This window comes from Ptychodera flava, chromosome 10 (genome assembly GCF_041260155.1).
Source record: "Ptychodera flava strain L36383 chromosome 10, AS_Pfla_20210202, whole genome shotgun sequence".
In the NCBI taxonomy this organism is placed as follows: domain Eukaryota; kingdom Metazoa; phylum Hemichordata; class Enteropneusta; family Ptychoderidae; genus Ptychodera; species Ptychodera flava.
The window spans coordinates 11,011,996-11,027,749 of NC_091937.1; the positions used below are offsets into that span (position 1 = coordinate 11,011,996).

The 15,754-nt window shown below is 37.7% G+C and overlaps 1 protein-coding gene and 1 long non-coding RNA gene across 2 annotated transcripts; both read right to left on the reverse strand.

The window, feature by feature from the left end:
• Positions 1-2,517: 2,517 nt before the first annotated feature.
• LOC139141972 (uncharacterized) lies at positions 2,518-3,716 on the reverse strand. The gene is made up of 2 exons (XR_011554275.1): positions 3,106-3,716; positions 2,518-2,743 (listed from the first exon to the last, which is right to left on the reverse strand). It is a non-coding gene; the product is annotated as an uncharacterized lncRNA (long non-coding RNA).
• A 2,251-nt stretch (positions 3,717-5,967) lies between these two features.
• On the reverse strand, positions 5,968-12,446 carry LOC139141973 (cytochrome P450 2U1-like). Its single transcript, XM_070711755.1, has 3 exons — positions 11,976-12,446; positions 8,737-9,717; positions 5,968-8,097 (listed from the first exon to the last, which is right to left on the reverse strand). The coding sequence occupies exons 1-3, from the start codon at positions 12,298-12,300 to the stop codon at positions 7,904-7,906; spliced, it is 1,500 nt and encodes a 499-aa protein (XP_070567856.1). The 5' UTR covers positions 12,301-12,446; the 3' UTR covers positions 5,968-7,903.
• Between the last annotated feature and the right edge of the window lie 3,308 nt (positions 12,447-15,754).

A 15,754-nucleotide genomic window follows, 5' to 3' on the forward strand; every position in this document is an offset into this window, starting at 1 on the left:
TCACACGATCTAGGACAAAACTGAACTGTTGTAAATTCATCCTTTATTATCATAAAACATATTTTCATTGACTTAAATTCAATATGATCATGATTATGCAAAAATGTAATAAAAATATCAGTGTTCAATGTAATTTTCAAACAATTTACTGAGCGCAAAATAAATTGAAACACCTCTCAGCAGATTGCAACTTTACACACATCAATTTCTCGAAATTGTCGATACGAGAGGGCGACCCCTCATGTGTTTCCCCCCTGGGATGTCCTACAGTTTTACTTAATAAAAAAAATAAAAAATATTTCTCAGATTGCACGAGACTATACCATTGCACACATCAATTTCTCAAAATTATCCATGCAACATAGGGGACAGTCCCCTCTGACACTTCCCCCTCAGCCCCTCCTGTGTTCTCCCCTGTACTTTCAAATTCTGCCCGGTCAAATATCCTAGTGAAACCCTGTAATGATACCCATCCAAGTTAAACAGTAGTATATTGTTGGATACTGGTTATAGCGTGAGCTTTTATATCTGTATTTTGTTTCACTTTGAATTTCATCTTTTTTGTTTCCCCTTTTTCAACCGTCATGAGATAACCGATGATAATCTAGCAGGGTACGTCAAGATTTGAGAGGTCTTCACTATTGCTGTATTTATGTAAATTTTACAAATACATTTATCGGTATTAACTTTTCTAAGGGAGGGGGTCAGTCAAATTTTTCTATTTAAAGAGGGGGTTACTAATTCATTATGGTTAGCGGGGGGGGGGGGTACTCGAAATTTCAGAGTTTCCGATTAATTCCCTCCGACGCCCAGGCCGTAAATAATGACGGCTCCCTAAAGCTACATAAAACTTTTTCTTCTATTTCAAAAGAATATTGACCTGTCCGGTGGTGAGTTTGTCGCCGCAGTCTTTAACGGCTGATGTTCCTGTTGACCAATGAAGTTGACTCCAGAGTGGATTTCATGTGTCAACAAAAGCAAAGCATGTGAGAACCTTTCCCGTCGACAGTAAATGGTGGCGCTCATCGCTTTGCCTTGGTCTACTCTGTCGGAAGGACACTGCATGTTTGATATTTCTTCGTAGTGTTTCATAAATTATTTTTAAGCATACTGTACGTAGCTCTGATTGTACGCCTGCGTCTGTAATAATTTAATCATTCAGTAATGAAAGCAATTACGACTATATGACGAGATCCGATATTTGTGTTCCGAGGTTGCATTCACAAACATCTCCATACGCGGAATATATATTTGACGGGGACTTAAAAATATCATGGGTATGTTCTGGGTCATTTGAAAAGATCTGAGGACAAAACTGCCTCTGATTGATATAAAATATGTGTTGAATTGTCAATTTATAGCTGTAACTTTCAGCTAAATTTTGTCTGGTTGTGTTCTGTGTATTTACAGCAGTTTCGTGTTCTAGTCCCAGAGGTGTGAAGACAAGTCGAGTACTATTTTAAACTTATCTTAAACTTATGTGTACAGTCAGCATTGTTTTGAGTTGATTTCAAGTCCTGACTAGAATCATCAATTACAGTGATTTCGGTCTTTACACATATACAGAATATTTGCCAAACAGAATATTGTAAGGGAACGAGCACAATTAACGGCGGGGGGGGGGGGGGCTGGAAGAGAAAATATGTGGTGCAAAAATTTTTTACAGGCCCCCCCCTAACACCAGCAAAAATTTTAGTGGCCCCCCCATCACCGGCAACAAAATTTTTGTGGCCCCCCCCCCCCGAAAAAAAAGAAAGATTACATGGGTACAAAGTTGTACACATATATATAATCCTTATAACTTTTAATATATGCTTTAGTGAAAACAACATTCTTGCATTCTTGAAATAAATAATAAACAAATAAATATATAAATAATAAACAAAATAACATATGTTCAAGCTTTACTACTTGTAACACCTACAGCTAGCTTATAGAACAGGAATGCCTGTCAGTACCATGTGAAATTAGCATTCACATGGCTAGTTGGCATGGCTAACTGTATGTGCATAGGGAATAGGCAGTTAGGCAGTACACATTCATTTCAGCTAGCCATTCACATAAATGTGAACGAATGGTTATTTTGAATAACGAATGGTTATTTTGAACTGTTCACATGTATGTGAACGAACGGTTATTTTGAATGCACATATGAATGACAGGGTCATCCTGGCAGAAAAAGAGCACCATGAAAAGTACTGATTTGACACCAGATTTTACTTTTATTGATGTTGCTGTTACGAATTTGGTAAACATTGTTACATTTGCATGTTTGCAAGGTGTAAGCAAATATCAAATAAGTGAAATCAAATTCCAGTGAAATCAAGTACTTTTACACAGGCTCTTTTAGTGTACATGTATTATATGATACAATTGGTTAGAGATGTAATTTAACCATATTTGGCCTAAAACTAAGACAGGCCAAACAGAGTTAAAAGCAACTCAGACTCACCTGATCACAGCAAACACAAGCAGACTCACCTTTCCAAACGTTCAAAATAAAAAGCACAAAATATATCTGTAAGTCTGATGACCAATTTAATAAATTTTTGGCTTCAACAAATTTCATAGACACAGTGAAAAGTGATTTAGTCAAGATTAGTTTTTAAAAGAGTTCATTTAGCTCTGGCCAAGTCTCGTCTTTCATGTCCTATTTTGTTTTGAAATTTGATATTGAAGACTTCTTTAGGTAGGTCATGATTATTCTTGCCGAATTTTTCTTGGGCCTTGGCTGATATGCACACTGAAATGAAACAGAAAGAAGAGAATGAACTTAGCAACATTTATTAAGACAACAAATTTACAATATAGTTTCAGAACATGTGTGTGATTTGTTACATACACATAGAGGAATTTTTACATGCATCTTTGCGAGTGCAAAATTAACACATTAAAAGTGTAACATATCTAGAAATGTATTGGGCTTGTGTAAGTTGTATTGACTTGACTAGTTGTTGCCACTGGCCCTCAAGCTCAGGTTAAAAATGTCGGGCCATATACAAAAGCAAGCTTCCCAGGAAAACATCAATGTGCAGAGAAAAGCCTCTCTATAAGGCATACTAATTTCGTAATTTCCCTTTATAAATATGCATTTCAAATACTTACCGGATCAATGGAAAATTATCGTCCACGGCGACTTGCTATCTCGGTCACTGCATCCAACAATGTCGCGGGGAAATGTCCACCGAAACATACATAGACCTAACTCACTTGCTGTTTTGACTAAAAATGTGTCGTCACTGGGGGAAGAAATGACTGAGAAATCAGCCATAATTCGTAAGATTCAGCTGGAGATTTGAACAGCCGTTAATACTTGAAAAAACTATGCGTTATCTCATTTGAGAGATGCAACGTATAATGTGTCCGATAACGATCGCGTGGGAACACAAAGCATTGGTCAAATTCGAAAGGTCAAGGGTCGTGACCGTCGCAAAATTTTGACATTTCAAGTACGCGTAAACTGTTCTTTTAGATTTTTCTAATAAGCAAAAATGACTTTATATGAAGAGATCAGTTAAAATACGGAAGTCCAGCACACTAAGCCAGCACACTAAGTGAACCCCGTTGCAATACTGATCAGCCTTGTTAAATTCCAGCATACTCATTTACGGGACCCTTACGTTCATACCCTGTTGCGTGGCGTCCACTCTCGGAAACGCAACTCTTTCCAAAGTCACGACATCATACATCGTCAGAACCGTTAGTCGATCCGGCTCGATTTTGAACGGTTTGGGGATGAACAGTACCTGTACTGCGTTTCCATTAAGTTTTATGTAAGTTGTGATCGCGAAAGTTTTACAATGGCAGATGCAGAACCGTCGCAAGTGTGTTCGTCGTTGTGTGATGATCTGACAAAATTTATTGACAGATCCAACCATGTGAGTACCTTTCAATAGAATGCAGGTTCCGATCATATTGAATATTTAGCGGTGAACATGTGTTAATTATTTCACATTTTGAAAATAAAAATAAACGATGTTTAAAATTTGATCTGTGCTGATTTATCTGATTTAATTTACTACTCACAGACGTTCGCAGCCATCTGCATTACTCCCCTCTTGTCATATTCATTGGTTTATGCTGAAAATCCTGGTCTCTTTTTTTTGAATGGAGATGAATTAAATTAATTCTAACTATATTTAAGGGATAGTCTGTAACTTCATAATTTTGGCAGAAATTTTGTTCTTCGTACATCGACTACAGGTTTTTCTCTCTTTTCAAAATCATGTTAGCCAGTATTGCAAATGTTATTCTATTTTCTAAAACACGTTCAAATGTCCAGTGTTCACAACCTGTATTATGTAAAGTCAGCATTGTTATTGTTGGTAAACACATTTTGGTCTGGACTAAACTTTAATTGAACACAATAACACGTGGACTTTTATAATATACATGCACACAAAGTGTATGTTGGTTGTATTGATAATATCAACGAGCTAATTCAACTTAAATTTGTGAACCAATAAAGTAATACATAACAAAAATATTAACAAAATCAAAAACTTACAGCTTTACAATGTCACTTTAAAATGGCAAACCGTTGCTTCTGTATCCCTAATATTTAAGTCTGAGAACAATTTAACTGGTAACCAGTGCATGTGACCCATGTGACATTTCTATTGTGCAAACATGAGTAATTTCACCTGAAAAACTTAACTCAAGTAAAAACAACTCTACACATGAGTGCTGCCTAATTTATTTAAATTAAATAGACAATAGGGATATGAAAACATGAGAATTGACAAACAAGTCAGTCCTTGGAGTTTATTAATGCATGTCTAAATTTTTACTGCCACATGTGTAAGCTACCATTCAATCCATTGACAATCTTCCCTTCTGTCATGAATTCAATAGGACTGCTAATGAATGGTTACTTCACATGGCTGAGCCTGATTTCACATGCATAGCTTGTGATGAATGTTCAAATTTTAACATGTCGTATTTCCAATACTGGCATGTGGCAGGTTGGGCTGCTATGGACTGCCTATTTTCCCTCAAATAGCCATGCCACCTGTTCCACACAGTTATGTGGACTGGCTAATAGGCAGTTCAGTTTTGTAAGGGAATATACTTGTCAGTATTGTGTTGTGCTATTTTAATCATAATATTGCTGATTTTACACAGAACAACTGCATTGTGAGGTTCAAGACTTGGTATTTCATCACGCTACAAGAAGTTTAACAAGGAACTCCAGCTTCAACAAGGAACAAAAATGCTGAAAAATATTCTCTGTCTGTCATGGTGTAAAAAATTTTGGTGGCCCACCCTTACCTTCCTTGGAATTTTCATGGCCCACCCCAACAACACTCATTTTTTTTCGTGGCCCCCCCATTTTCTCTTCCGGCCCCCCCCTGCCGTTAATTGTGCTCGGTCCCTAATTCTAGCAAGCTGTGGGGGCAGAAGAAGAAACTGCAATTGATTCACAGAACAAAACATACGATTGGCCAAAAGGTACAGCTAATGTTCCTTTTTAATGCGATCGGAACTAATTTGGGAGAATTGGATCTTCATATTGTTCAAATTTCTCAAAAGTGTTAGATGCCCTATAGCTGAATGTTGTGCAATTAAATTACTCATAAAACCAGTGTATAAGATAAGGTACAAAGAAAGCAAATGAGCTTACATATGCAGATTAAACAAACATTACTTCACTAACACTATCAAATTATCCCAAATTAGTTCCAATCGTGTTTTATACAATTATGCTACGTTCATTTTTTCTGACAGGCGGAGGAAGTAATCCTCAATTTGTACAAACCTTTTTTATGTGAGCGCAAAAGGGACAATACGGCCAGAAAAAATCTTGTTCATCGGATTTTTTGGACCAATTTCAGGAGCGGCGAGCGATATTTTACTTTTTGGGGGCCAAAGTCAACCGCAATCCCTCGCAATTTTTTAGCCGTGACGCAGACAAGGCAAAATAATCGTTTCCCCTTTTAGGCTAACCAGAAATATCTCAACAAGATGGTATTCAACACTATATTTCTCAACAATAACATAGGGAATTACATATACAGTCGATGTGTGCACAACATATTCTGATTATTTCAACATGCTCTCAGAATAAAACTGATGTGCACAGTAAATCACTGAAATCCAACAATTCAGTATTGTCCTTCAATATCCACCTGGGTAGCTATAGAACCTAGCATCTGAGACGTCGCTGCATACTGACAACTGAGATCGAGCTTAACATCAACGCAAGCATGCGTTTTTTGATTGTCATAAATTATTACTTTCTATGCAATTTACATTCAATCGGATGCGCTCCCATCGTCTGCTGTCACGATTTCGGTAAACAGATCGCCAAACGTTTTATCAGGACAAACACTAAACAGCATCTTTGGAACGAACTGTTGGCCATCACGTAGAGTACTGGCAATCAAATTAATAGTCATGGTGTACTAACCTTTTAAAATTTCAGTCAAAAACTGACCCAAATTGTGTAGTGATTTGCAAAATTGAGACCTCGCAACAACGTTTTCATAGAGCTCAGTACAGACACTTCGGAAGTCTCATTCAGAATCCCAAATGCCCGCGAAAACCCAACGAAATGTAGGGCGCCGCCAGCGGCGGTACTAAAGTATTTACAATGCAGCGGGTTTGTCGAAATCAAAAAAAATTCCAAATCGAGCAAAGTAGAAGCGGCGATTCCCGAAGAACATTTTTTTTCTTTCCGGCCTAACTGTAATGTTTACTTTCATTTACAGTTTGGTTTATAATTGTACAGAGAGCACTTCGTTTTTATCAAGAAATTTACAACTCCAGCCTAAAAGTCAAAATTTAACTACATTTACATATAAATACACAGATGTAGCAAGTTTTGTAAGGGAAAATATTTAAGAGTTTATCCACAAAGTTAAATGAGAAGTTTATCCATAGACTTCAATAAGAAGTGAATAATATTTTGGGTGAAATTCCAATACCACATTTGTTGACCACATCTTCACTTTCAAATAGCCTAGTTGAATCAAGTCCATTTGTATTTATTGTGTAACACTTATGATATCACAGATTTAGTAATTTCATTGTCGTAAAAAATATTCATAGTTTTCTCATAGACTGCTATGTATAGTGAATCAACATCTTCGGTGAAATCTAAAAATCACATTTCTTGTACTAATTCTATTCTAATAATTACATCAAAATTTTTATATCACGTATTAAACATATATAAAAGCACAGATCTTGCTAGTTTTATGTTGGAAAAATATTATTCATAGTTTTCTCATAGAAAAATAGTGGATCCACATTTTTGGTGAAATTCCAAAATCAATTTCTTCTCCACATATGCCATGGTAGCCATCCTTGTCTAATCAAGTACATTTATATCAAATAACAAACATCTGGATACACAGATATTGCTAGTTTTATATTTGAACAATGTTGTTCATAGTTATCTCATGGACTGCCACGTAGAGTGAATAAACGTTTTTTGATTAATTCCAAAAATTACATTTTTGACCAACACATGCACTTTTACCTCCCATTAAGCAAAGTACATTTACATAAATTGTCGGACATACAGAAATAAACTGATGTAGCGGGTTTTTCCGATGAAAATTATAGGTAGTTGGCCAAATAGACTCCCATGTTTTGTGATTTGATAATTATGGACAAGGCACTTGTCGACCACATCTTGCAGGGAGAATCACTTTCTTCACATGGAAATTGGGGAGGGTAACTTGTTTTCCGAAAACACTTAAGAAGGGTGACTATTTTTCCCACAGCTTCATTTCAAAAAACACCTGGCCTCCCCCGCCCTGTAATTTCTGTCAAATCCCTTACAAAGTTGTGAAGAGTTAGTTATCTAGAGTCTTACGGATAGTCAATTCGTACCTTGCATTGCAACGTTTTAACTAATCCTGTCTTTAATTACACGCTCTTTGTCCCCCACACTATTTTACTGGTCGTCTGTTGCTCTTCCAACTGCAATAATTTTGAAACTATCTGGAGCGACGACAAAGCCAAAATGACCTTCAGTAGACGGAATGATGTCATCGTCTGGTAACTTAAATTGGAATTGCTGGATGAGTCGTGTCAGAAAGAGAAACATTTCCATCTTTGCAAGCTGAGAACCGAGGCAGTCACGTGGACCTGTAGCCGAACAAAGTTACAAAATTTAGGTTCATTAAAATATAAATTGGTGAACATTATATAACATTACATAGAGTAACCCACTTTGCAAAACGATGTTAATGCATAACTTCAAAAGGTCAGCCACTACCTTTTTGCTATATGCAAATAGGTGAGTTTGTTTGTGACCTAACAAACCGAACTACTCCCATTCCAACTTGGTTTCTTATGCGTTTTTTTTCTTATGACAATAAATATTGTTACAATGTAATAAGTGAAAGCTACTGTACATCCTTTTCTGTATGAAACGCAACGCAAACCAAGATTTCATAACGAAAGCTTGCATGAGGTTTAAACTTTATGTAACAGTGTATACACTGCACGTGATATTACTATAAATACCCTAGAATAGTTCCCTGTATGTTAAACTTGTGAGGCTGCAAGCAGAGTAGTTGTCTTGTACAGTTGTATTTTAGCGTGTTTCAGTTTAACAAATAGCGCAAATAAATTTTCATCTCAAAGAAAATAAAAGCGCGAAAAGAGCAACTTTGTCCCTTAATGTTGGGAACGTTTTATTAGACAGATGTAACTTTGTTTTATTCTCTAGAGCGTTTCCTTCGATTGAAAGGCTGCCGTTCAGTGTTGAACATCATTACTTACCGAGTGAAAACGGCATAAGCCGCTCACTGTTCACAAGTCTCCCCGAGTCATCCAGAAACCTAGTAGGATCAAACTTCTCCGGATGCTCCCACTGTTCCTCGTTCATGTGCACAGCCCAGAAGTTTGGCATTATTATGGCTCCCTTGGGAATGTTGTAACCATACAGCTCTGCATCTTCCATCATCGACCGTGGAATACCCAAGGGAACAATGCTTGCTATTCGCTGAACTTCAAGGAGCACCGCTTCTACGTAAGGTAGTTTGGCTTTGTCAGCATAGGATGGAGTATTTTCAAGACCAATGGCATTTTGAATTTCGCTAAAACAATTCTCTTGGATATCCTGGTTTAGGCAAAGGTAGAGTAAGGCCCATAGCAAAGTAGTTGCAGTGGTATCAGTTCCAGCGCCGAAAATGACAGTTAGAGAAATATTGAGGTGGTCTGGATCTTCCGAGAAGGTACTTGAGCTGTACTTGTGTGAAATATTTCTTTTGTAGTTTTGTACGTGACTTATGTACCCTCCGATGAACGACTCTTCAATAGGTTTATTTTGTGAAATCATCTCTGCATGTTCGGCTACTGCCTTTTCCATGAACATAACCAGTCGGTTGTGCTGTGCTACAAGCTTGGTTTTTAATGGCAAAGGCAAACGACACAGCAATGGAATAAAAGTGAGGATTGAAGACCGCTGGGAATTCACTGCTATCTGACGAGTGATCTCCAGAAGTCCTTTGAACACCTCGTCGTCATAATCGAATCGCTTCCCGAACAGCAAGTTGCAGGTTATGTTGGAAACGGCACTCATGAGAACCTGACTCAAATCTGTAGGCGCACCGGTTAACTCTCGCAGAGTCTTTACGAGATGCTGGCTTTCCTCTTGAATTCTTAGTTCGGTCGAGTTTTTTGCCATTCCTAGCTCATGGAAGATATTCGAGCAGCATTTACGGAGGTCTTTCCAAATTGGCCATGGTGCACAAAGGAGGCCTGCACACGAGAAAGGTAAGGCAGTTCTATTAAAAACTTAAGGTAGAATACACTTTCGGATTCTAATGTTTTTAAAATAGTTTTCTGATCTATCACTTGACAATGTGTGGGTTCATTGTCGAGCCTTTGGAATGACTCAAATTTTCACAGATTTACTTCTTGAAAACCGAAAATTAATTTTCTCTCAGAGATAGCATCGGGATCAAGGCTATTTTGAAGTTCGATGATTGGTCAAAGTGGAAGAAGGGTCAAGAGGACAAGGCCGCCAAGATTGGCGAGGATGGCTTCTTTTCAGTAACCAAGAGGATGTGCTTGGTCTTTTGTATGGGTTATGAACTTCTAGGTAGGTTTTCACACTTGTTACAATGAATGATTTGTAAGTTTTTTCATAATATATTTTTGAAATCGAGGCCACATCCATTGTGAGGCAGATTGAAATGACCATGTTCTTTCCCAAATTGGACTGTGAACCTCAAGCTTCCATAATATTAGGGACTGGTCAGTTTCTTCGGCCTGGGGGGTGGGGGGTGGATTATTTTTTGCCGACATCAAAAAGTGGCTGACCCCTATTCCAAATTTTGAAAACAGGGTGACCCCCCTATTCCAAATTTTGAAAACAGGGTGACCCCCCCGCGCACGACAACTGTAATATGTAATAATATAATACTGTCATATATATATATATATATATATATATATATATATATATATATATATATATATATATATATATATATACATACATTTATATTTTAAGTCATTCTGTGTTTTGATGAAATTGTAGGCATGTCAGTTGTAAGATAGGAATTTCAAAGTGTCAATCTTAAAGTTTGAATACAGTACATTTTGAATGAGCTGTGAATGTATTTCACACTTTCTATGCTTAACTAGATGTCCTGAACTGATGTACAGAAATGGATGTCAATCATTAATATCAAACAGGAAAAAGCAGTAAATCAAAAACTTTGATTGTGTTAAGACTTGCCAGCCATCAAATTAAATCTCCTGAGGAACCATAGAGAGGCATTTTAGCCAAATCTGATGTGTGCAGGGTCTGAGATGACCTTGTCTTGTAACATTGATATTTGTGCATGTTGCTTTCTCATACTGAATTCTCATAGAGAGAACAGAAAGGTATCAGGAATTTGTCATGCTTTTCATATGAAATGCAGATTTCATAATAGTACACTTTCACTTAGCAAACATCAAGTTATCTCTGGCATATATCTCTGATGTATTTGCGCCCGAAGGGCGCGCCGAAAAATATGAAACATCCTGATATCTCTGATATATGTCTTGTATATTAAAGTAATGCACAGGAAGGGAGTGCTGAAAAATGTCTGATATATTAAAGTAATGCGCTTGAAGAGCACGCTGAAAAATATTGAACATACATATATCTCTGATATATGTATGCCTGATATGTTAAAGTTGGGCGTGCTGAAAAATATGTCTGATTATTAAAGTCACGCGCCCGAAGAGCGCGCCGAAAAATGCAACTGGATGAAATCTGTGGCTGACACGATGCATTTTAGGCAATGATGAGCCTGTGTCGAAATTCAAAAACACTGACTCTCCCCTATTGGGCATTTCAAAAACATGGTGACACCACCCCCATCACCAAAGTCAAAAACAGGGTGACCCCCACCATGAATGCACCGGCCCCCAGGCCGAAGAAACTGACCAGTCCCTTAGATTGATTTATTCAGTAGCTGAGTACTTATTGTTTTGATTTTTAAATATCAATAGTTAAACAAGAAAGGAATTCACTCGACTCCTGGTCCCCTGACACGGCAATATGTAAATCAGAAGCTTGATTACAAAGAGCTGGAGTGACGATGATATCTATGATTTAAAATATTCAGTTAAAATGACGGCGATTTGTCGGTAGACAATATGGCGTTGGATAAACGATGTCACATTGATAATATTATACACTCATTACACGCATATGCCGCTCAGCGCCACACGACAACAAATACGCAAACTTTGCCGTGCATACTTTCGCTTAGAAATTGGCGAAAATCTGGAAACTACCGAAGGGTGCATGGTCGCAACTCTTTGGAAAAGAGAGACGAAAGCTACCTAAGGCGAGGCGAACATGGAGGGCAAGCTTACGTAAGCTCTTAGTCTGTCTATCTATTAGTCTGTGCTTAGCCCAAGAAGAATGGCAGCCTGTCCGAAAATGACTTTCGAACAAAAAAAGGTCATTTATAATTAACGCCTTCATAAGAAATTGTTCTTCATCGAGCTCATACCTTTGTTATTATGCAGCTGAGGAAAAATTCCTTCTTGTATCCTCGAAGAGAACATAGAAGACTTTTTGATGAAAGCTTCTTTGATCGCTCGACTGCTGTTCAGAACCACCACTAGCTCCGTACCAAGTCGCACACTGAAGACGTCTCCATAGACTTTAGACCACTCCTTGAATTTTTTGTGAGGTCTTTCGCCAAGACGTAACAGACATCCAATTAAAGGAAGACCCATGGGCCCAGATGGTAGGTTGCGTCGCTTGTCACGATACCACACAGCTGTGGCTAATACGACGATGAGAACGAAGACAACACGGAGAAACTCGAACATAGTTAGAAGTTAACCGCGTTCACCTTGATATGAGGTAAAACGAACCACTGCCACTTCAATTTTTGATGGCGTGGTCATGGACGAATGTGAACGTATTATGTCAAATGGCGTCACTGTCAACACCCTGTACAGGTTGAAATTAAGGCCATTGTTAAAATCTATACAATTGTGAAAGTGTGAGTTTGCTTCCGCATGCGTAATTATATGCACGTGTTTGACATAGTTCCGCTGCAGTCAAAGTCAATCCTCTGGAACGTTCGTCGAGTTTCTATACAGGGTAAGCTTTGGTATTTCCGGGCGATTTTTACCATTTCATGGAAAAATAGCCAATTTTTGGTGAGCGTGAAAGTTATCACACTAATATCGTAAAGTTTCTGTCGTATAGCTCGTAAAATTGTTTCTAATTTTTGACAAAATTGAAGTGGACGATCGTGTGATTTACATTGTTTCTGCATTAGTTTAATGGCCGCATGGCACACCTGATGCTATGACAGCGTATTCTGGCACGACCAAATGCACAAAAGCCGTTAGCATGGCCGGAGCTGGACCCTCGCCGTCGACACAATGACTCATTGACAGTTCCCAATGACATTTGACAGCTGTTTCCTTTCTTTGTCATCAGTTACTATTAGTCTTTATATAACCTGTGAAACGTACAGACGTTTTGGCTATCTTCATCAATTGTCTGAACCCCATTCCTTTCTATTTTACAGGCCTTTACAATCAACTCTGCCCGGGAACAGAGGCTGGCCCCTGCCCAATTTCTGCCGGCGGCAGCGCTGCTCACGAATATATGGTCACGTGTGAGCTTGCAACATGGCTATCATCGGTCAATAGTAACGAGTGGAGTGCTGTGAATGCATTTAATTTAAATGTAGCTACCTTCGAACTTAGATTTCGTATGCCCATGGAGGTAATTATTTGCCTCTACGGTGTGTCAACCATGCATGCTTTGTCGACAGTGAACGGAAAACGGTAAATCACTCATTTTTTTAATTACTGCCGTACATGCGAAGAGAGAGTCGTCGCTCACGTCTGACACCGAACCACGAATGATGATAGTCATTCCAACACAAAATGTCCTCATAGTAAAACAATGTCAAAGACGTAAAAGTGAAGCCGTCCAAATAACTTCAACGTTTATTTATTTATTTATTTATTTATTTATTTATTTATTTATTTATTTATTCGGAAATCCTACGGAATCAAGTCCCATTTACAGGTTCCTCAAAAGCCCAAAAGAAAACGGTTATAAAAACACTGAACAAGCCAGCACAAAACAAGAAGTATTTACAAAACTAAAATCAGGTGTAGGATACACAAAGACAATAAAAACAAAGCAAACAAATCAACAAGAACAGCCATTAAAATATAACATGTCTAATGTCAGACTTAAATGCACACTAAAAATATCAATATTATGATTATTACGAACCAATTCATTAAAATTGCTCATACATCTGTTGAGTGGAGAAAATTTGAAAACATCGATACGGCTACGAGGTGGTCTGAACGTAGGACAGGCGCGCAAAAGTTTGCCAGGTGCATTAATACATAGCTTTGATAAAACATCCAGTAAATTATGAAACACAGTTGCACACTTATGTAAAAACATCATTTCAATATACGAGCGACGTTGCTCCAAAGTTGGTAAGTTAAGCATAGTACAGAGAGCTTCATACTGGTCAGCATGACCAGAAATATGAGTTTTGAAACACAAATATTTTATGAATTTACGTTGAACGTTTTCAAGTAATTCCATATCTGATTTTTGCCAAGAGTTCGAGACAACAGAACCATACTCGTGACAGCTCCTTACAAGAGAAGTATAAAGAGATTTAAAAGTTTGAACTTGAGTAAAATTTTGAGAGTTTCCTTTTATAAAACCCAACATTCTAAAAGATTTATTTACAGGAAAAGAAATATGATCTCAAAAACTTAAGTTTGAGGTTAAAAGACCTCCCAAATCTTCAACATTTTGCTATCTATTAAGAATGGTTTCTAAAATACAATAGTCAAAATCAATTAAAACCCTCTTGTTGGTAAAAGAGATCACAGAACACTTTTTGACATTTAAATCGAGTTTCCAAGATCGACACCAGATGGCGACTCTATCAAGATCTTCTTGAAGTTTAAACAATCTGAAATAGTTTTAATAGGTCTAAAGATTTTATCATCGTCTGCATATAAGAGACGTTGTGATTCTATACAAACACCTGGTAAATCATTTACATAAATACTGAATAACGTTCGATGTTTCGTCGTCTTATTTCCAGGCTGGCTATACGTGCTGGCTATATGTACACGCTATACATATGTGCCCATCTTGTGATTTTGTAAGGTGACCGTGCTCGCTAGTAATATGCAGTCAAAATTCTGACTAAAATGGCGGCCCATACTACATTCCACAACAAACCCCGTTTTCGTGAACCAGTTGTAGAAATGGGGTTTGGGACCCGACTAGGTATTAATCCAGCTATAAACCAGGGGTAATTTTTGAATGCCCATTCGTAAAATACAAGAACAAATTTCACCCGTCCGTTCCCGTCTCGCTAGCACCACGACTTGCAAAGAAAATGTCGTGCTGGTTTAAAAACACCGTTACTGATCGGTCAGAACTCCACGTATGAAAGATTTTGGACGATAAAAGTAAAAAAATCCAAACAAAGTTGGTCTACTACTGGTATTTATCATGACAGCTCGGCCATGGCAACACGAACCGGTGCTTTACGGACGAACAGCTAGGCTTCTTGTGGCTCTGAATTTAAAAAAACACCAGTCATACTGTAACTGGTGATAACTGATAATTTTCAGAACCTGTACCGAACTTTGGATTGAGTGAAAGATATTCTCCTTCACCCATTTTTTTTGTATTTTAACAAATATTTTGGCAAATCATGGCTTGGCCAGCAACAGCACACATGCGGCTAACTGTGAATATGTTGTGGTGCTGTGGCGTATTGACGCAATTGTATGCCTTCTTGTAGCTTGAATCTGGAAAAAGACAACTTGGTTTTCATGTGGTGACAAACATGGCTAAAAAGCTACAAGCTGTGAAGGAATAGCAATATAGTAAACATTACATTAACATTACGTCTACGTCTGTTCAAAAACAATAGAAAATTTCGTTTTCAAGGGTTTGTGTTTAGAATGACAGTAATATGGGTGGTTTATAGAACCTGCAATCACCAGCTAAATTCTTGACAAGAAATTAAAACTAAGTAATTTACGAAACTATGAAACTGCTCTGAAGACTAGCGCACAAAATTTAATTGATGGCAGATCGATCTTGTTGCCGGATGGCTAACAATGAACACTCTGGAATATCATGTTGAAATATATTTACAGATTATATCTGGATGTAACAATGTAGTGTTTTATTACCCTTTGACATGGCAGTGTTAATTTCAAAAATTAGTGTACTTCTTAAGACCATATCAGAGAATTAGTTTGC